General features: G+C 31.4%; 13 protein-coding genes across 13 annotated transcripts, besides 5 other annotated features; 6 read left to right on the plus strand and 7 right to left on the minus strand.

Moving 5' to 3' along the window:
* Positions 1–4232: part of a mobile genetic element that runs on past the window's edge.
* On the plus strand, positions 1509–1714 carry TVAGG3_0535760 (uncharacterized protein; the record flags this gene model as incomplete). Its single annotated transcript, XM_051237758.1, has 1 exon — positions 1509–1714. A coding segment is annotated over one exon (206 nt), but the record flags the coding sequence as incomplete, so codon positions are not given.
* TVAGG3_0535770 (uncharacterized protein) lies at positions 2036–2359 on the plus strand (the record flags this gene model as incomplete). The annotated part of the gene is made up of 1 exon (XM_001326265.2): positions 2036–2359. One exon carries the CDS (start codon positions 2036–2038, stop codon positions 2357–2359), a length of 324 nt encoding a protein of 107 aa, XP_001326300.2.
* On the minus strand, positions 2364–2606 carry TVAGG3_0535780 (serine threonine-protein phosphatase family; the record flags this gene model as incomplete). The annotated part of the gene is made up of 1 exon (XM_001326264.1): positions 2364–2606. The coding sequence occupies one exon, from the start codon at positions 2604–2606 to the stop codon at positions 2364–2366; it is 243 nt and encodes an 80-aa protein (XP_001326299.1).
* On the minus strand, positions 2625–2987 carry TVAGG3_0535790 (uncharacterized protein; the record flags this gene model as incomplete). Its single annotated transcript, XM_001326263.1, has 1 exon — positions 2625–2987. One exon carries the CDS (start codon positions 2985–2987, stop codon positions 2625–2627), a length of 363 nt encoding a protein of 120 aa, XP_001326298.1.
* Positions 4233–4386: 154 nt separating the features above from the next.
* Positions 4387–4424: a mobile genetic element.
* Positions 4425–4561: a mobile genetic element.
* Positions 4562–4738: 177 nt separating this feature from the next.
* On the plus strand, positions 4739–5590 carry TVAGG3_0535820 (RNA binding; the record flags this gene model as incomplete). Its single annotated transcript, XM_001326262.1, has 1 exon — positions 4740–5495. One exon carries the CDS (start codon positions 4740–4742, stop codon positions 5493–5495), a length of 756 nt encoding a protein of 251 aa, XP_001326297.1.
* A 251-nt stretch (positions 5591–5841) lies between these two features.
* TVAGG3_0535830 (cytoplasmic mRNA processing body assembly) lies at positions 5842–6386 on the minus strand (the record flags this gene model as incomplete). Its single annotated transcript, XM_001326261.1, has 1 exon — positions 6132–6386. The coding sequence occupies one exon, from the start codon at positions 6384–6386 to the stop codon at positions 6132–6134; it is 255 nt and encodes an 84-aa protein (XP_001326296.1).
* Positions 6387–6967: 581 nt separating this feature from the next.
* Positions 6968–7169: a mobile genetic element.
* A 415-nt stretch (positions 7170–7584) lies between these two features.
* Positions 7585–8289, minus strand: TVAGG3_0535850 (uncharacterized protein; the record flags this gene model as incomplete). The annotated part of the gene is made up of 1 exon (XM_001326260.1): positions 7585–8289. One exon carries the CDS (start codon positions 8287–8289, stop codon positions 7585–7587), a length of 705 nt encoding a protein of 234 aa, XP_001326295.1.
* Positions 8290–8720: 431 nt separating this feature from the next.
* Positions 8721–9743, minus strand: TVAGG3_0535860 (uncharacterized protein; the record flags this gene model as incomplete). Its single annotated transcript, XM_001326259.1, has 1 exon — positions 8784–9743. One exon carries the CDS (start codon positions 9741–9743, stop codon positions 8784–8786), a length of 960 nt encoding a protein of 319 aa, XP_001326294.1.
* Positions 9744–10138: 395 nt separating this feature from the next.
* On the plus strand, positions 10139–10929 carry TVAGG3_0535870 (vacuolar transport; the record flags this gene model as incomplete). The annotated part of the gene is made up of 1 exon (XM_001326258.2): positions 10144–10758. The coding sequence occupies one exon, from the start codon at positions 10144–10146 to the stop codon at positions 10756–10758; it is 615 nt and encodes a 204-aa protein (XP_001326293.1).
* A 66-nt stretch (positions 10930–10995) lies between these two features.
* Positions 10996–12323, minus strand: TVAGG3_0535880 (calponin-homology domain, CH-domain family; the record flags this gene model as incomplete). Its single annotated transcript, XM_001326257.2, has 1 exon — positions 11067–12320. The coding sequence occupies one exon, from the start codon at positions 12318–12320 to the stop codon at positions 11067–11069; it is 1254 nt and encodes a 417-aa protein (XP_001326292.1).
* Positions 12324–12590: 267 nt separating this feature from the next.
* Positions 12591–12660: a mobile genetic element.
* A 2363-nt stretch (positions 12661–15023) lies between these two features.
* On the minus strand, positions 15024–15729 carry TVAGG3_0535900 (RNA-binding domain, RBD family-containing protein; the record flags this gene model as incomplete). Its single annotated transcript, XM_001326256.2, has 1 exon — positions 15040–15729. The coding sequence occupies one exon, from the start codon at positions 15727–15729 to the stop codon at positions 15040–15042; it is 690 nt and encodes a 229-aa protein (XP_001326291.1).
* Positions 15730–15775: 46 nt separating this feature from the next.
* TVAGG3_0535910 (protein ubiquitination) lies at positions 15776–17050 on the plus strand (the record flags this gene model as incomplete). Its single annotated transcript, XM_001326255.1, has 1 exon — positions 15776–17050. One exon carries the CDS (start codon positions 15776–15778, stop codon positions 17048–17050), a length of 1275 nt encoding a protein of 424 aa, XP_001326290.1.
* Positions 17051–17686: 636 nt separating this feature from the next.
* Positions 17687–20350, plus strand: TVAGG3_0535920 (5'-3' exoribonuclease protein; the record flags this gene model as incomplete). The annotated part of the gene is made up of 1 exon (XM_001326254.1): positions 17687–20293. The coding sequence occupies one exon, from the start codon at positions 17687–17689 to the stop codon at positions 20291–20293; it is 2607 nt and encodes an 868-aa protein (XP_001326289.1).
* Positions 20351–20460: the final 110 nt, after the last annotated feature.

Genomic DNA, 20460 nt, shown 5'->3' on the forward strand with positions numbered 1-20460 from the left:
GGTGGTATACTTTCAAAGACAGTTCCTAACAAATATAAGACAACTCCTGACGAATATGCTAAAGAAGTTGAAAATGACGACTAAGCAATTCTATACCATGCGTAAACTGTCATGTAAGGTGGCATGTAGTCTTTACTTTGTCCCGTTGTTTGCGTATATCCCGAAACGCGATGTGTATGGTTTCCATCTCCCTGAGTGTCACCCCAGAAACAATTTATAGCAAACTGAACGTCGTCTTTAACATCATATCCTTTACCTTTTTTCATTGCTGACCAATCCCAAAATTTATGCTTATGCCAACCTGCTTGAGATGTACTTAAATCTATGTAGTGACTGTGCGCAGGTAAATTTTCACCTGAAATCGTTTTACTTCCTCCTGTTTCCTTTGAAGAGTTTGCACAATACAAAAACCTGTCAACTATTTGAGTCCAAGTTCCAAAACCCAGAACTGTTTCTGGTCTGGTAGAGTTCATTGACGTATAAATAGAGCCTATAGGATATAATGTTTGAAGTATTTCTGTCTTTAATGTTTGAAGCTCTGTTTTGTCTGCTTTCTTGTCATATAAATCTTGAGCAGTGAATTTAGTATTATATTCATCCTTCATGACATAAACATCTTTACATCTAATGTTTCTCATCGTCGTTATGTCGTCATCCGATGTTAAACCTTGTGGAAAGTTAGGAGGTTTACAATATATTGCATCCCCACCAGTTTCTTCAACCGTTCCTTCAATACTTTCTATAGCAACAGTTGTAAAACTTGTATGTGTATGGTTCTTATTTGCTTTCTTCTCTAACTCATCGTTAACATAAGTTTTATCTGCTTTAAGGTCTAAACATCCTGAAACCCATCCTGTATCGGCTTTAACTTTAAAAGTCTTCGATGTCCATTCATGGTACCAGTCAACCCTTTCTATAATTTCTTTATCTTTTTCATCCACATATTCCTTATCCGCCTTCTTCACTAACTTACTAGCCACATATTCCTTATCTGCTTTCTTTTCAAGGCTAACGTTTAAGTCTGTTATTTCAGATATAGAATGTGTATGAGTCTTTTTAGAATATTCGTTTTCAGCTCTTGTCACTTCACTTGACATTTTATTGTCAACATATGTTTTGTCTGCTAGTTCAGGATGAGTATGTTCTTTTGTTGCATAAGCATTGTTAGCTCTTTCTTCTTCTTTTGCTATTGCATCGTCTACATATTCTTTGTCAGCTTTGTTGTCAACATCTGCTTTCAAAAGAAGTTCATTTATAGGTTTCTCGTTTAAAGTTCCTTTTGTTGGATTTATACAGACAGTATTGTTCTTCTTGTCTTGAAATAGAAACTCATCTGTCATTGGGTTTAATGTCAGTTTTAAGTTTCCTTCTTTCAATGACTCAGATATCTTAGAATAGTTTGAAAAGTTTGTTGTGTTCTTATTTAGAGCTTGCATAATGAGTTGTCGGTTGTGTTGTATTTCTCTCATGGAAGCAATATCTTTCGACATTTTTATTCTAGATAAAATATGCTTCCAATAGAAAAAGAAAATTCAAGAGTTGCTACAACTAAACCATTAGATGAACTTTTTACTAATGTCGGTCAAAAGTTTGAGACAGAGACCGTAAAGCATGAAGGCTATCGTTTTGACTACCCATTAAGATGGCTAAGAGACCCATCTGTCACAAAAGCTATTGGCTTTCGTAGAATGAAGTTTGTGTCTGTAGAAGATAAAAGTTTTCCATTTATTGTAAGGTTTCATATAGATTATATATCTGAAGGGAAACGAAAAATGTGGGAAGAAATTGAGCTAATACAAGTTGACCTTTCATCTTCTCTACAGACTGCGTTAAAAAATATAGAAGATAAAATAAATTCATGTTATGCAAAATATGCTGATGAATATGCAAATACCGAGAGCACACTTTATGTGAGAATTGTATATGACAAACAAAATTCACAAGTGTCATTTCAAATCTACGAAAACAATCCAAATAAAGACGAACAACAATATATACAGAATTCACTGCAATGTCATGGTATTATTTGCAAAGAATGTTAAATCAGAAAGTCGAACTTCCTTTAGCAAATATTTACAGTCGATATGCAAGAGATGAACCATATTTATTTAAAGATGTTTTCGACCCAGCTGCTATTATTGTTCATGCTTCATTTTCTGGCGCCCAAAACTCTTTCTTATGCTTGGCAAATGACTTTTACGAAAAACCTACAAAGTTATACGAACCACCAAGTGGAAGTATTTCAGACTTTCAAGTATGGTTTACTACAGATGGAAGAAAAAGAATAATTCCATTATACCATGCGTTTTACTTAGAACTTAGTTTCATATACAACTACTATCGAACGGTAAAAATATAATTTTTTAATACGGTTGAGGTGTTGGATTTGGTTGCCAACTAGACTGTGGTGCAGGTTCAGGCTGTTGTATAACAGGAGCTTGTTCTTCTGGTTCAGGGTCTTTAGGTATAATACCAACGAACTGACCTACTCTTTTACCAATATTTTTGACTCCGTTCCAAATTCCTCTTCCTACGGTTTTTATTCCATTCCATATACCTCTTCCAACATTTCGAAAGAAGTTTCCAATACTACTGAAGAAACCCATTTTACTATATGTAAAAATCTAATGTCCGCCTAGTCTCTTACGTTTCCTGTTGAGTTCCATAGCATTCTTTAACTGGAGCTCATACATTCTGTTTCTCCTCTGGTAGAAAACATATTCTGGGTCAACTCCTGTGTTCGCGTCATCTGCATAAAGTTGTTTATATCCCACTTCAGGGTTTGTATAAAACTCTTTCCATCTCATATTTGCATACCATGGTGGCAAACCTAACGCAGCGTCATTTGACATGGCAGTTTGCATTTGTACATCTGTTGGCACTTGACCATAGTTTGCCATTGCAGTTTGTATTCTAACTTCATTTGGAATATTCTCTGGGTTTGGTTGTCCAGGTTGCTGTGCATTCGCTAAGTTCTGTGCGTCCATTTAATATTAGATAAAAATATCTCTTACGAGTACATATGCTGAACATTTGCAGGCATTGGTTCATCTTCATATTCTCTGTACTTTTCTGCCACGTCAAATAAATAAATGACACAATGGAAAAAACCTAAAACAAGTAGTCCTATTTCAAACCACATTTACTTACTAATAAAATTTCTTTGTTATGACACTTTCTCCAGTTTATAGGACCTCTCTCATATTCTATCTTGTCATATATAAACTCATAGTCATGTATGTCCTCTAACCATCTCATAACGGTTTCCAAACCACTTTTATCGGATGTAAAGTAAAAGCATGGATGGTTATGTAAAACGTCTAAAGTTTCTAAAGAGTCTCTCAAAGTCCAGTCTACTTGGTATTGAAAATCCCATGTGTTATAGAACGGCGGGTCCACTATAAAGAAAACATTTTCCTTGTCTTTATATTTTTCATACAAATCTGTCCAATGACATCTCACAAACTCTATACCCTCAATATATTTTTTCTATGTCCTCTTTGAAAACATTTGTATAGTTAAGATATAAAACTTTTGACATAAGTGTTTCAATGTCATGAACTCTTATAGAACCACTATATAATAGTCTAGCAGATATACTATCCCAGTCTATATATTCTGCTTTTTTCAAAACCTCTCTCACAATATTTTTGTTATCTAATGGTATACGTTCCATCTTACCTATAGGTATCTTTTCTTTTAACTCACTCAATATTTTGTTTGTGTCTGGTATATGTTTGAGACGGTCCATATAGTTGTCGAAGTCATTGCATATAATCTTTGAGTCTGGGAATATTATATGGCACAAATGGGATATATAGAAACTTCCACCGAACAAATCTACAAATGTTAGACCATTCGGTAGTTTCTTAAGTTCTCTCAATATAATATCTTTACATCTACTCTTATTTCCAAAGAACAGTAACGGTGGTTTTGTAAAATTCATTTATATATAATAATAAAAATGTTTTTCCCTGAAAAGTGACAGAAAAGTGACAAAACATGAAAACATATATAATTTGTGAAAAGCGACACATTATATAATGTTTTCGACCCAGAAGAAGGCTTCTTCCCAAAAGCAATGGAGGAAGAAGAAGAGTCCTCCGAATTCACACCAGAAGACTAACAATTTTCCGAATAAAAACTTCATTTATACTAAACATCTTCGGGGCTAGAGGGCACGAAGTGCCTGGAAGCCCCACTACCTTTTTTTTTTTTTTCTTTTTTTTTTTAGTTTATGTGATATTATTTTTCAGAAGATTTTGTGTTCTTCTTCAAAATTTTATTTTTTTATTAAAAAGAATCTTTACAAAATATACATTTACTTTAATTAATATTTAAAAACGTGCTCTATCAAAAGTTCCAAAAATTCAATATTTTAGCTTTTCTGAGGTGTCACTTTTGATGAATTTCTGTTTACAACATTGTTTATTGTACTTTAAAGGTACTTTTAAAAAAGAAACAATTAATGTAAAAGATTCAAATAATTTTTTATTATTATTTTATTAATTTTTTAAAATAAGATTAATAAAAGTGACACTGGATAGTTTGTACCACACTCAAATATCCATTGAATTTCGTTTTAAATACAAGAATATGATATTAAAATCATCAATTCTTTATTATTCTGATTTTAGAACTAGTGATGAAATATATTATTCCATTGGATTGAACTTTTAGAAGTTCTAACTATTATCTTCGATAATCGTTTTTTTCACAAAATATTATAAATCAGATCAATGAATTCAAGGAAGTTTACTCAAGGGTTTCTTTTAATTGTACGTGATTTACCAATCGGTATTGATCCAAACTATCTAGGTTCCTATTTAAATCAAGCAGGAACTGTTTTAGAATGTCGTGTTGAAGGAACAATTGGATTTGTATTAGTAGAATCAGAAAATAGTGCAAATTTAATCATAGCTCGTTTAAACTATAGTAAATTTAATAACATCCCTATACGAATTATAAAATATGATGATACAACTCGACGAATTGTAGCTGATGGAATTGGTGTTGTTATAGTACGAGGATTGGGACAATCTGCTGATATATCCGAAGTTCATAAGTTCTTTTCCAGAGTTGGTGAAGTTATCTCTGTTCAAATTCCAAGAACAGATTGGGGATCATTAGGATTCGCATTCGTTCAATACAGAGATAACAAAACAGCTCAGAAAGCTTCTATTGAACTTTCTGGTTTCCGCGTTGATGGAAATCCAATAACAGTTAATTTAATAAAGAAAAACGGTGTCATCGTGAAAACAAATACAGGAGGGGACATTAAAGTACAGCAACCATCAAGAGCGCCAATTGCTGCTCATGTTGGCGATAAACAGCAATATTATAATCAACATCGTTACAACACTCCAAAAGTTGCAGTGCATCAAAAGGATATACAAATCGATGTTTCTCTTCCTAAAAAGCAACACCCTTCTGGTCCTCAAATCTCAATTACTCAATCTTCGGATACAAATCGCAGATTAGACATCAGAATATAACTGATATGCTACTTGTTTGTTTGTTTGGTAAAAATATATGCGTATAAAATCCATTTTTCCTATATTAACCATCTTCAACAGAGTTTGATGCAGAAAAATAATATTTTCAGAGAATATTTATAACTCTATTATCTGTGTAAAAAGAGAAATAGTCAATTTGATCAATAACACCATCAATTGTGAAACATTTCGATAATTTATCAGAAGCTAAATGTATTATTGTTCCAATGGCATACACAAGCATAACAATACAAAATATTGATAAATATATCTTAAAAGAGTCAGTATGTAAAAAAAAGGAAAATATTCGAAGAAAAAAATGTAAAAATTTTGAAAAGTATGTATGATTTTTTATTACATAAACAATTTTACATGAAAGCTTCGTTAAACCGAGGATCCTGTCCTTTAAAGAACATATAATTTGCATTTTATTATTGTGAAACTAAAATCTATGACTCTGTGTGTTAGTTTTCTTTTTAATGATTTCGCTCAGATGATGGTATCATCAGTGTGCAGCAACACGGATTTTTATCATCATTGCGGTAAAAAATGCATACGAATAATCTTATTATTGATGTAGATAACATTATCAATTATTTTCATGGGTAATTATTGAATAAATTTATCAAGTAAAGTTCAAATTGTTGCAATTGAAACAATTCTATCTCCACGAACAAAAAGCATATCTATCTGATTTTGCCTAACTGGAATAAACTTTCCATTTTTATCAAGACCCATTATACTTTCTAAAACATCGCCAAGAATGATATTATAATGCTCGTCGTAAGCATGAAGGACTCCTTCGAGTTCTTGACCTTCCTGGACTTTTACCTTAACGCGTTTCTCCATGGAGAGACGGATATAGTCCTGAGGCATCGGCTTTTCTGACATCGAGAAAAAAAAGAAAAAAATTTTTGAACAGCTTTGTCTAGCAGAAGTAAACATTGTTCAAATACAACTTGTTTAACAATACTCATCGAATATTCCTTATATTTGAATACAATCACATTTAGTCTTGATTTATATTATTGAATGTCTCAAGAATTTCGAGATAATGTTATAACATTGCAAGAATTTTCTTTAACTTCATGGTTTTCATATTCAGATCCTTTATGTTTGCTAAGTCTTTCTTCATGAATTTTCCTCTCTTTCAATGTAATTGAAAGAACTTTGAAGGAATGTATATATATATTTACATGTTTAATAGAGACTATTGCAAAAAGTCCATTATCCTATAATATAATGCATATATTTAGTAAAATTAATATATATTTCAAGGCTGGATTTCGACGATCTTCTTTCTGGATCCAACCAAAGTGCTGCTAAGTCTACATCAGCAAGTGATTCAGGCATCAGAGATCACTTGGTCTTCCATGAGAGTTCTGCAAGCGAGAAGCACAATATCAATGCAGCTTAGCTGCAATCATATAGTATCTAGGCTGCATTGATATTATGTTATTGCCCTCCTGTGATTATACTACCATCCTATGGTTTTCATAGTGCCAAATATTCTATAACTACTCGAGCAAGGCAAGGTTCTTCGGAGATATCTCATTCCAACTGTATATCTCGGAAGTACCTTGTCTTAAACTACTCAATTATTGTCTTGGTTTTCAAAGAGCCAGGGATTGTGTAATTAGTCGAATATGATATAGTTTTTCCGAAGCCTCTCATCAAATTTTCATGAAATTTAAAGGAATAATATACTGTAGAATCAGTAATTCGTATATCCTAGTCCCTCTTAGAAAATACTGAAATTTTTGGTGAATTGCAAATGATTAAACCATAGATATGAGGTACAATGCCTTAACATTTATCAAAAGGCATTTCATTCCCACTTCAAATAGTTGAAAATTGCAAAAAAACTTAAGCTCTACGTCTCCCCTAAAACTAGCTGAATCTTATCAATATTTAATCAAATTATCCCTCATTATAGTAAATTAATCTAAGTTCACGAATGCAAGAATTGCCATTGTTTAATTTGATCTCCAATATCGTCAGGTAGTACGTTAAATATCCCTTTTCCATATAGACTCAAAAGGGAAACACTCAGATCGTTTTAATTTCTTAATTGAAAAAAAAACAAATTTTATTCAAAAACAGGATCATCATAGACAATTTCCAATGGAGGCATATCTGGATCATTAAGAATTTTTCTTTGCGTACCATCTGAATAATTGAAAACTAGGTAATTGTCATATGGATTTATAACAAAATCATCATACATTCTGAAGCATTTTGCAAATGTTTTGATCTCTTCAATTACTTCTTCTTCTGCACCTACAAGTTTGGCATATCTGTATATAACTCCACCTACAAGAAATCCCCTACAATTGAGAACGTTACACCAAACCGTATAATTACCCACATTCAAAGTATCAATGACGTCTTTGATTGCATACTTTCCCAAAAGTTTAATTTCATCATCATTCAGCTTAACAAATTTGTTGAGATAAAGAATATTTTTGAACATAAACAAGTTGCGGCCTTTGAGCATAAACGGACCATTGGGATGCTGTCGTGTTCCGATATTATCGGGATATTGAGATCGACGAAATCGAAATAGTTTGATATTTCGATTAAATTTTATGGAGTTTATGGTTCTTCCAATAAATAGTTCTGTTACTGGTTCTGCCCAATTTGGAAACTTCGTTGGATATGAATACTTTTGCTTAACTTCGTGATTTACTAGCTCATCTTCATTACCTTTGCAATTCTTTGACTGAGATAGGATGTAAGTGACTATTGCCTTAAAAAAATTAATAATTAACGTGATCACGTATGGTAGTTGCATGAAATTTTAATGTCAAAACCGATAGGATGATTGTTCTCTGAAATATGCAAATCAGCTTATTTTAATAAATCTCACTACAACGAAAAGGTTATTCGATACAAAATTTTATTGAAAAAAAAATCAAGGTTTCGTGAATTCAAAATTTCATTAGGAATGCTCCCAAAGAAATATTCCAAAACTCACAATGAATTGATCTATGTTTGCAAACTTGAAGATGTAAATTACAACGATGGTAAAATGCTTGACAAAGACAAATTTTTATAGCTACCCATTGCGATTTTGTCGGTTAAGCGTGCACGTACTCCCATATACCATGAACCGCAATTTTGGCCTTTAATGCCAATTTTCAATGTTGCTTCACGCCAATTGTCAGAAAGTTTGATTTAAATCAAAGCCATAAAAATTTGGATTATTTTAAAAATGAAAATGATTATCATAATAGGTAGTTATGTGTGTAAATAACAGATTCTTTAGATAAATAAAACAAAATAAAATTAAAATGTTTCAATTTTTTCATCGTCTTGAGGGTCAGCAGGCTTTGATTCTTCTTGTGGCTTTTCTTGCTCTGATTCTTCCTCTTCTTCGTTCTCTTGACTTTCGATAATTTCAAGAGCAGCTTGAATTTGTCCGACTTGATCTTCAACGATCTGCTGAAGTTCGCACATATTTCTTTGGTCATTCTTCTCGATATTCTTCAATCGCTCCTGCTCTTTTTCGATATCTTGTTTTAATTTGTCAACTTGCTCTTTGAGTTTCTGCTCAATAAGTTTAGATTTCTGCTCAATCTCCTTGGCATTATTATTTGGTACATCTAACTGCTTCTGTATTTCGATAACGTTGTATTTTGTTTCAGATTTAGTGTAAGCATCAATTTTAGAGATCAGATCATCGATATTATCTTGAACGGAATTGACCTCGCGTTGTGTGTAAGGGAAACTTTCGATCTGCTGCTTAATAACTTCAAATTCGTTATTTACTATTTTGACTTTTCTATTTGTATTATCTTTGATATTATGTAATCTTTGGGTTTCTAAATAGTATGCCTTCAGCTCCTCTTGAAGTTCTTGTGAAACGTAGAAAGCATCATTCATTCTCAGAGTGTTGTATTCTGAATTTGCTTTATCCAAAGCATTTTCTAATGATGAAATGTTTTCTTTTATTTGTGCGATTGTAGATGATGAAGCAACAACGACTTGATTTGATTCATTATTTTTGTCAAGAGCTCTTTTAACGGCTGTCTTGCTATCACTAATTTTCTGATTTAATCTTACAGTTTTGGATTTGTACTGACGAATCTGAAGCTCCATGCTTGCAATTTGCATTTTCATTTGATTTACATCGAGTGTCGTGGATTTCTTTGATACACCGGTAGTACACCTGCGCTGAAGTGCTGGGAGCTTTTTTGTCTCTCTCGCATCTTCAATCGAAGATCTAATATCGATTGCGCGCGACATTTGAAAAAACGAACAATTTACAGGCGTAATATTTTTTTACATCCCCAAAATAGCTCCCTCTGTAACTAGCTCCTAAATGTATGAAAGCCTAGCTCAAGCTTGGTATAAATATAGGAATATTACATAAGTTTATTGAAAACATTGTTGATAATGATCGAAAATTCTATAATTAATTGAGGTTTAACTTTTCGAGACCAACTCAATTGAATCTAAATGTTACCCATCTTGTAGCTAAGGCAATCAATGTGTCTGAAAAACCTATTTTCATTGATTTTCACAAACCTTAGATAAAATTTTTGAAGAAATTTGCAACTCACATTTTGGATACTATAAGCCTAATAAAGCAATCGATTTCTAATAAAAGTATTCAATTTCGACCGTTGACACTTTTCATTCAAAAATGGGTTGCGGAGGTTCGAAAGAAGGAGAACAATCCCAAGCACAGAAGCAAGAAGAGGAGTACGATAAGGCAGTTCTTTCACTTAAAGTTAACCGTGATCGTCTTAAGAAGTATCAGAGCCGTTTAGAAGCAGATAACGAAAAACAATTAGAAATTGCTAAGAAGCTTGCTAAAGAAGGTAAAATGGATCGTGCTAAGCTCGTCATGAGAGCAAAGAAGGCTCGCGAGGCAATGATTGCCAAAACTGATGGAATGTTATCAAATCTTCAAGAACAGCTTAATAACCTCGAAACTGCAAGAATTACTAAGGAGTTCGCTCAGAACTTAGAAATGACTAACTCTGTCCTTAAGACAATGAACGAACAACTTACTGTCGAAATGGTTGAACAATTAATGGAAGAAAACCAGGAACAAACAGAAAAGGTCAACGAAGTTACAGAATTGCTTGGCCAGAGCATGACTCCAGACCTCGATGCCGAAGCCGAAGAGGAATACGAAAGAATGTTGGCAGAAATGGAAGGCGGTGCAGAAGAAGAAACAGGTGAACAGGAACCAGAACAAGAAGAACAAGAGGAAGAGAAGCCAAAAAGAGAAAAGGTTGCTGCTCTTGCATAAAAGTGTTTTTTATCTTAGAAAATCATTATACTATCTATATTTACTATATTTATAATAAAAAACTCCATTCTTACATGACCATGACAATTATTTTCGTATAAGTTTTAGTTCTTTTTTTGGCATTTTATTCAAATGAAATGTGAAAATGTTTAATACTGTTTTCTAAAGGAAAAAACGTTTACTAACAATATATAATAACAAAATATAAACTATGAATAAGAATAAAATATATTCGAATAATAAATGAGAAATTATGAATAAAATTCCATTAATATAACAGAATTTTCTCATATTCTCTCACAACAGTGCTAATAATTTGATTGTTCAGGATTTAAACCTAAAATAAAACGAAGAGATTTGCAAGCTTTTTCAGATGCGAATTTATGTGGATAGCAGGCAAGAATACCGTTATATAGAGCTTGAACTGTCAATTCTTCGCCATCTATCAGATCATTTATGTCAATTTTTTCTGTAGTTGGCCAGGCAGGTTTCCTCTGAAGGTATTCGATAGTTTTTCTTATATTCCATTTCTTTTCAATATCATTCTGAGGACTAAGGAGTAAATATGGAAGCTTTGAATAAATCGGATCAATTGACGTGAGTAATTTTGGCAAAGTAACGCCATCTTGTAGATTTGATCCTTCTATATAAGATTTTGGAATTGGATTTTCTGTTGTATAAGAAGTAGTCTGAGTTTGAGAAACAAATTTTATGGTGATTGGACCTTTTATCTTTGAACAGTTATAGAATATCATTGATAATAATTGTTGAAATACAAATTGATCACCCGAAACAATCTGAGGAGCGCAATTAATAAAAGATGAATCAATAAATTTCTTTGATTCAAGAAGAACAAGAACCATTTGAGTATTGTTAATTGCTTTTTTCTGTGAGACTGCTGTTGAAACCGGTTGAACCTTTTCGCCAGTTAATTTTTCGTATAATGCAAAAAAGAAGTTTCCATTTCGAAAATCATCGTCAATTATATCTTTAGGATCGCCAAAAACATTCGGTAATCTTTGTAATCCTAATGATTTCAATATTCTATTAAGTACATTTCTTTGTAGAATAATTGGAGGATTTTCTCCAATAGTTTTGGTAAGAGGTATAACAGATGATTGTTTTTTCAAAGCATAATTATACGCATCATTGAGAATACTCCAAACTAATTCTTCTGGAGGAGCAGTTTCAACTGAGTTTGTCATGAAGTTTAATGTATCATCGGTCAAGACATCATTTTCATTTAGAGTTCTAATCATTGACACTAAATCTGTAGTTTTTTTCTCGATTTTTAAATGTAAAGCTTTTGGAAGTAATGATCCTGACTGCAAAAACCAATTGACAATAGAGTCTTCGATACCATCAGCAATAGATGGATTTGAGATACTTAATTGTTTTAACCATTTTAAGATAACGGATCTCTGCTGTTTTGTTTCAGGATCGATTTTAGGAGATTTTCTATGTGAAAATAGATCATCTTCATCATCAATGTCTTGGGAAATATCATTTCTTATTCTAGATCCTTTTCCTCTGACCTGAGACAAATAAAACGTCGTTCTCATTTCAAAAAATTGACAAAATAAGTATTTGGGGAAAAAAAGGATCTATATGAATAACCATACGTTTACCTTTCTCTCCATATGGAATGACTTACTAATACATTTTGATAGGTACAATTAATTATTTGATGAATTTTGCATCCAATTATTAACAATTTGCTTTTAATTATTAACATGATAAGGTACTTTGGTGTAATTCGATAGAATCTACCTATAGTCATCATTTGTACAGGGAGAGTAACAAAATTGTGCTGCCATTTTGACCAAATCTCAACGAAAGGAAGCTCTAGAGCTCCAGAAGCCTTATCAGCAGCGGTCCTTTCCAATTTTGGCCTCTGCTGATTTAATCAAAGCTATCTTCCTTTGCTTGAGGAACTCCAGAACTCCCATTCGTCAAGAATGGGAGTAACGGAGCCCCTCACTCTCGATTAATTAAAGCCTGTTCTCAAAAGAACAGGTTTTAAAGTTTAATTTGGACTCAATCCAGTTCTGCGAGATATTTTGAACCCTATTCTATTTGTCTAGAGTTCCAAATATCTTCTAGAGCTGGACTGAGTCCATATTACATCTTTTTTCTCCCGATTTTATAATTTACAATGTCAAATACATCAAATTTTGACACTTTACAAACTTTACAAAGCACATTTTTGTAAAGATCATAAAACATCAGTCATTTGTAGATCATCATCTGGAGAAATTTCACTTCGATGTTCACATTAGTTTTTATTGAAGCATCAGATATTCCCAATGAAATATTATGGGTCTGCTGCAACAATAGAGGGTATTCAATTTTTGAAGACTTTTAAAAATAATCATTATCGTCCATTTTAATAAATGTACTTTTTAATATTATATGCTGTATTTGATAAAAATGATTAAAAGTGACATATAATTTACTTATCGTTTCAGCGGTCCCTTAATGAAATTTTGTCATTTTTTTTATTTCAAATTCACATCATGAAGAATCAATTTTTTTTTCATTCGACAAAAAATCATTTTATATAAATCAGATATCCCCAACTTAACTAAACACAATAATACTGATCGTAGTCATGCTTAAAGTTGCTTATAAACCCATAATTTGTTCTCAAATCGGAAAAATGCGTTTTAGGATCCAAGAATTTGCACCAAAATCTATTTATAACTATACAACACTTAGTACATGCATAAATTTAGTTACAGACGAAAAATTTGAGGATTTTGAAATTCGATCTAAGTTGGGATGAATTTTATTCCGGACAAAACGATAGTTACTATTCAGAAAGCTTTTCAAGCTCCCACAGTTATTACATTGTTGAAACAACATCTACAAAAAATTCGAGATTCATCGATTTTTCTAATTCAGATGTGTCAAATATTAAAATACTTATCGAATCATCAATTTTCCATTCAAATTATATAGGTTATTCCGAAACTTCTAATTATTATGATGGATATGGTGGAAATCTCTTTATTTATTCCAAAGTAGATTTTGTTCAAAACAGAATATGTTCTTATAACTGTTCTTCAAGTGGTTTTGGACAACATTGCTATATATGGATTGATTCATACGCTGATCCATTCAAAAATTATAACTATCTTTCTTCATATTCCGATTTAGGTCAAACAGGAGTTGGAAATTCACCAATTAATCATGTAAGAGGAGAAGTTATAATTCATAATACAAACTTATCAAATTGTAGAACTAACCAATATTGCGGAATTTTAATTGAATTACCACGTTTTCCAGGAAATATTTCACAATCATCATTCACAAACAATTCAGCAACATCTAAAAATTGCTCTCATTATACTGGATATGAATCGTTTTCATATATCAATACCAATTTTTTGAATAATTCAGTATCAGATCAATTATTTTATACAGTTAATCATGATTTAACTATAAAAGAATGCATCATTAAAAACAATTCAGCAAAAAACACATTTTCTTCGAATAGTCCTTATAAATTTCATATAATACACAGTTTCATTGAAACAAGCGGATCCACAACTAGTTTAAACACAGAATTATCATCAACACAAGAGCTTGAAAACATTTTCTCATTCTCGATTTCAGGAGAATGTTGCTTTTCAATTATCATTGGCCAAGATGGGAAATTCGACTATGCCAGCGTTCTAATTACTCTTTCTAACTGCATATCAAGTTCAAATTTCGAGCATGATATAGCGGAAGTTTTTGTTACCTAAAAATAACCAAAAATAAATCTAGATGTGATATTTTTTTTGATTATAATATTTATTTTTGTTTTTAATATAAAAATATTTCATGGTTATTGGCACTTATAATCCCATTTAATACATGTACCAATATGAAATAATTTTGAGCATTTAATTTGAAATTTTGAGTCGATTCTTCTGAAAAACTGTTAATGAGTTTTAATTGTTTCGATTTATTTCTTTTATATGTTGCCAAGTAATATCACCTTCTGATTGCCCTTTCAATCTATTTTTCACCCAGCCGTAAGGGGTTGAACTTTTAAGAGTTTTACATGGCATTTGCCGGCAAATACCATGTAATTTATTCTCAATTATTTCCCAGGGGTTGCCGGTGCATTTACCCTAAAATATTTGAGACAACTTTACATGGCATTTGCCGACAAAAATCACCCACGTTACATAAAATTATTCAAAGAAATCAGATAAATATTTTAAATTATATGTAATTAAAATATGTGATTAAGAATGAAAACAAAAATATTATTTAAATTAAAATTAATTTTTACGGCCACTTATATTCACGTGGACAACGGAACACTTTTGGTGTTCTACCGTTCCAATCCTTATATACTGCATCTCTTGCCTTGAACATGTCGTCGATATTAGAAAATTCTGCCATTAACTTTCCTTTTGCTTGGCAGAATTTGGAAACATGTCCAAACTTTTCTAGTATTGGTATAAATTCGGCTGGTGGCTTGTTGAATGGAAGATTTTGAACGATTACACTATTCTTTGTATTGAGAGCTTGAGGCAATTCTACTTCAACTGCTGGCTTGACCTCAACAGGTTTTGGCTTTACAACAGTAATAATCTTTGGTTTTGGCGGTGGAAGAACTGCAATTGGCTCAAGTAATGGATTTATATGTATGGAATGGTATGAAATCATGATAGAAACATCAGATAGTACGCATGAGAATGATTCGTCAACAATGAGTTTATTATATGGCTGCTCAATTTCGCTTTGAACATGAACGAAAAGACGTGAACCAATTGTACTTCCTGAGTATTTAAGTATTTTTCTCTTACCAATTGGGATGTATTTTGCGTAGTCGGATACAAAAGCTTTTGGCTGGTCAATTCCTTGGAAAATAATGAGACGAGCACCATCAACGTAGACATTATTGACTTCTCTTGAGTTATTATGTAGTGTTTCATAATATTCTACTAGAAAAGTAGCAATATTTGGATCCATTTTTTTGATTTTGTTCTAAAATTTTGTCACTTTTTAATTTTTTTCAATGGTTGATGAGATTTCATTTGATGAAAGTTTATTTGATAAGTACGATGAAGATATCAGAAAATACTCTTACATAGAAAATGAGATATGCTCCATAACAGATTCAAAAGTTGAGTTTTTAGCAAATTACATTCTGCAAAAATTTTCAAACGAAATGGAGTACATTTTTTCACTTGTATGCTATGTAGCTGACATCAGACCTTTTTCTTGGAAGAGTCTTGTTAAATTGATCCGAAGTTTGCCAAATTATGAAACAATAAAAGTAAAAACAGGAAGATTCTCCGAGTTTTTAATCAAAGAGAAGATCATAACACAGAGAAGACCAAGATGCTATCAATATGCAAATATAGACGAAGTGCTTATCGAGGAAGAGTTTGAAAAGGATACAATTCCTTATTACATAAGAAATGATGATTTAGATAAATTGATTGAAAAGTTGTCAGAAAATAATCTTGACTTTTCTGTTAATTTTAAATTGCGTGATAAAGAAATGACGATGCTTGATATAAGCGCATTCTATGGATCATCCAATACCTTTAAGTATCTTGTAATGAATGATATCAAATTAACAAACAAAACTGCTAAATATTCTGTAATGGGCGGAAATTACGAAATTGTTAGAATTTCTCAACAAAAAGGATCAGATTTTTCACAATGCTTGATGAAAGCAATACAATCACACAATAATGACATAGCATATTGGATATCAGAGAATTATAACTATGACTTACTTAATTTCTTTGAGGTTTATCATTCTTTTAATACTTTTTGTTTGAATTATTTCTTGAAAATTAAAAAGATTGACTTAACAATGAATGGATCTACTCCACTAACATTTGTATGTGGAATAAGACCAGATATAACACTCTTCTTACTTGAAAATGGCGTAGATGAAAATGAAGTTGATGAATATGGAATTTTCCCTTTGAATTCTTGTTGTATCAACAAAAATATCGAATGTGCTAAGGTAATTCTCGAAAATTCGAGAGTTGATATTAACCATAAAGATGAAAGAGGTTCCACTCCACTTCATTATGCAGTCTATTCCAGATCTCTTGATATAGTTAAGCTTCTGTTTAATAAGAAATGTTTAATTGACATCGAAAACAAAGAAAGGAAATCTCAACTTCAAATTGCAGTTGATAATAATGATTTATCCATTGCATCTTTTCTTTTAGATAAAGGAGCTTTTGTTTCAAAACGTTTTATTGGTCCTAACATAACCAAAGAAATGAAACAACTAATTTTGAATCATCTTGATAATGATGATTTCTAAAGTGTCTTCTTTTCATTTTTCGCATAACATGAGAACTTATTGATAAGATACCTTAATGTCGAGAAACCGAAAACTGAGAGCCTTGGTCGCTAATTTTGTTCACAGCTATGATGAAAGAGCTCTCAGTTTTATCACCATGTTTGGTTATATTTAATTTAATGTTATTCAAAACATTTTTTTATTTGTTTTTTGGATTGATACATGTTAATAAAATATTGTTTATTTTCACATTAATATTTAATGATACACACATGTCTATCTGACTTTTATTTATGAAGGTTGTGAAATACCCGATAAGTGCAGACATAAAAGCTTTTTTTATGTGGCATCTTATAAAATCCAAATAGATTTACATTAGGATATTCATTGGAAACTATTCCAATTTCATAATATATATATATCGGACACAAGCTTAAACTTTCGAATATATTCATATTCAATTCTAGGATTTTCTACCAGTAAACAATTCAGAACCTTTTTTATCCACATACAAATCGTCTTCCCTTCATATATCGAAGAGGAAAATATTAATAATTGATGGATTATGGATTTCATATAAAGTGTCTTATCAATTTCTCATATAAAGTGTCTTATCAATTTCATACGTGAAGTGAAATGTCTTATAATTTTTTTTAAATGGGTATCTATACTTTTAGAGGACAACTTACTAATCGATATCCATTAATTTTAAAGAGTCTATCTGAAATACCATATCCTAAATACAATTGTTTATTCATTGACGCTTCATTATTAATTGTTAAAGGAATTCGTTCTGGAGTTCAGACAGAGTTGCGTACAGCAAATGTCCGCCAGTTGTTCAATAATATTGTGCATCTCGTACAGCCATCAGATTTAATTTTTATCGCTTTTGATGGTCCATTTTCTAATGCAAAACAATATACAGTATTAAGAAGAAGATATGCTGATAAATCAATGCCAATCGAAGCATGGAATCAGATATTTGAAGATGACCTAAAGAGATGGATTGAAGAACTTATTAATTTTGATGAATATTGGCAGAAGCCAAGGGTCATATTTTCAGGTTCAAAAGTTCCAGGTGAAGCTGAAACGAAGATCTTTGATTTTCTTCGTCAAGAAATACACAAACCAGAATGGGATCCAAATAAACGCCATTGTATCGTGACAAATGATTCTGATTTAATCCTGATGTCTTTGAGATCACATATTCCAAACATTGACATTTATAACGATATATACCAAAACAAAATTAAGAACGGAATGTTAGAGCCTTATATTTCTTTCAGTGCAGGAAGTGTTGATGTTATAAATATCAACTTACTTCGAGAATACCTTTTTCATGATTTTGGAATCAATGATGAAAGAATTTTCGATGATTTTGTTCTTCTCGTCAATTTATATTCCAATGATTATCGCCCAAAATTCGATTCTGATTTATCTAAAATTTCTATTGATGACCTTATTGAAACATATAAATCAGAACCTTCATGCATATTTATTACAGAGAAAGATAACGTCAATTTGGAAAAACTCAAGATTTTCATTATGAAATTCATGGAAAGAAATTATCTCCAAGAGATTCAAAATCAACAGCAAAACAAAACATCAGAAAATCAGAATGATAATACAACCAAAATCGAAGAGAATCATCTTGATTTTGAATCATATATTAAATCTAAAAAAGACGAATATTTTTCAAAAAGAAAAACAACTCCTGAAGAAACAGAAAAGATTTCACATTGTTTGATTGATAGTATCTTATTCACATACAAGGAATATTCATCAGGAATTCCATCATGGTCATGGATATACAAATATCATTTCGCACCTCCTTTATGTGTAGTTATAGATTACATAGATACATTCAAATCAGAATTAGTTCTTGATGAACCAATGAATTTGTTATATCAAGACATAATTACACCATATCAGCCGATGAAAGAAATTAAGCAATTATTTGATGATGTAAGGAATAATGACGAATATATCAAATTATTTTTAGGTCACCCTGTAGAAAGAGATGAAACGAATGGACAATTTTCAATTGAAATTCCAAATTTGGATCGTATCAAACAATCATTAGCTCCATATTTGGACAGAATTACATCAGAATATGAATTTCTTATAAAACCAGAGAATTCAATTGACATGAAAACTAAAGAAGAAATTCCTTTGAATTGTCATGAACCTTTCCCATCTGTTAATTTATTAACAGAATTACCAAATGATGTTCCTTCTTTTAATCCATTTGAAATTTCTCTTGAAAAGAAAATTGTTCAAAACAAGCAATATAGTAGTATTTTTCATGATGCTGTTGTTAAATCAGGAAAAAGATTAGGTGATCCAAAAGATTTCCTCAATAAAAGAGTTCTTGCTCAATGGCCATATAGAACTATTTGCATTGTTATGGATATTGTTGAGAAACCAAATGATTATAAAATTAATATTAAATTGGATGATGATGAAAAGTTTGTTTCTTTATTGCCAATTGATCCACAAACTAATTTCGAAGTTAGAAAAGAATTCATTTATCCATGGAGTTTAACAATTGATCCATCAGCAGAAAACATGAAAATCATGCCTAAAGAATATGAAGCAGATGTTCTTTTAACTCGTCCAAGAAATAAAAACTGGGAAAGCTTTCGATGTCTTTCATATTTATTCCGAGAAGTTAAATGGCGTGATATAGATTTTCGATATATTTGGGCAGATCTTGGACTGTGTTCATTTGGATGTTGCACTCCTTTTTACTTGTCATTTTATGACAAACAAATATATGTTGACAAGAACAAGATAGAGAAATATATTGATTTGTATATACGACATGTCCCAAAATCATGCTATTTAAGAGATAAAGAACTTACAGAACAAGATGTACGATATCTAGAGGAGAATTATGAAATTGTGAGTGATACGAGGCACGATGAGCTCCCACCAGTTTATCTTTTAAGTTTGAAAACATATTCAAAAACAGATGTCGAATGGTTGGAAAAGAATTCAAAATTGAAATTCGAACACAAGAAAATTCAATACACAGGATTTGAACTCCACAATGAGCCAAAACTCGGTGATACAGTTGTAATTACAGATAACAGATCAATTGCTAAAGAAGGAACATCAGGAATAATCATCGGATATGACAAAACAACCGAAGAAGCCTGGATATATGTCCGAGGATCGAAAAACTTAACAGACCTTGGCCATGTTTTATCACAGCGCTCTGGAGTTATTGTTTCAAGATCATCTTTTATTATAATGAATTAATTATATTGACTAAATACTTTTTATGAGTTAATAACTAATATTAAACCTAAATCTCTTTCATCAAAGTAGGAAATGAAAATAATTTTTAAATTCTAAATTACAAGGAATATCAAAGATAATTTAAGAAAAATTTTACGAAATCATAGAGTATTAAACAAGTTTAATAT

The sequence above is a fragment of the Trichomonas vaginalis genome, chromosome II (genome assembly GCF_026262505.1).
Source record: "Trichomonas vaginalis G3 chromosome II, whole genome shotgun sequence".
Lineage (NCBI taxonomy): Eukaryota > Parabasalia > Trichomonadida > Trichomonadidae > Trichomonas > Trichomonas vaginalis.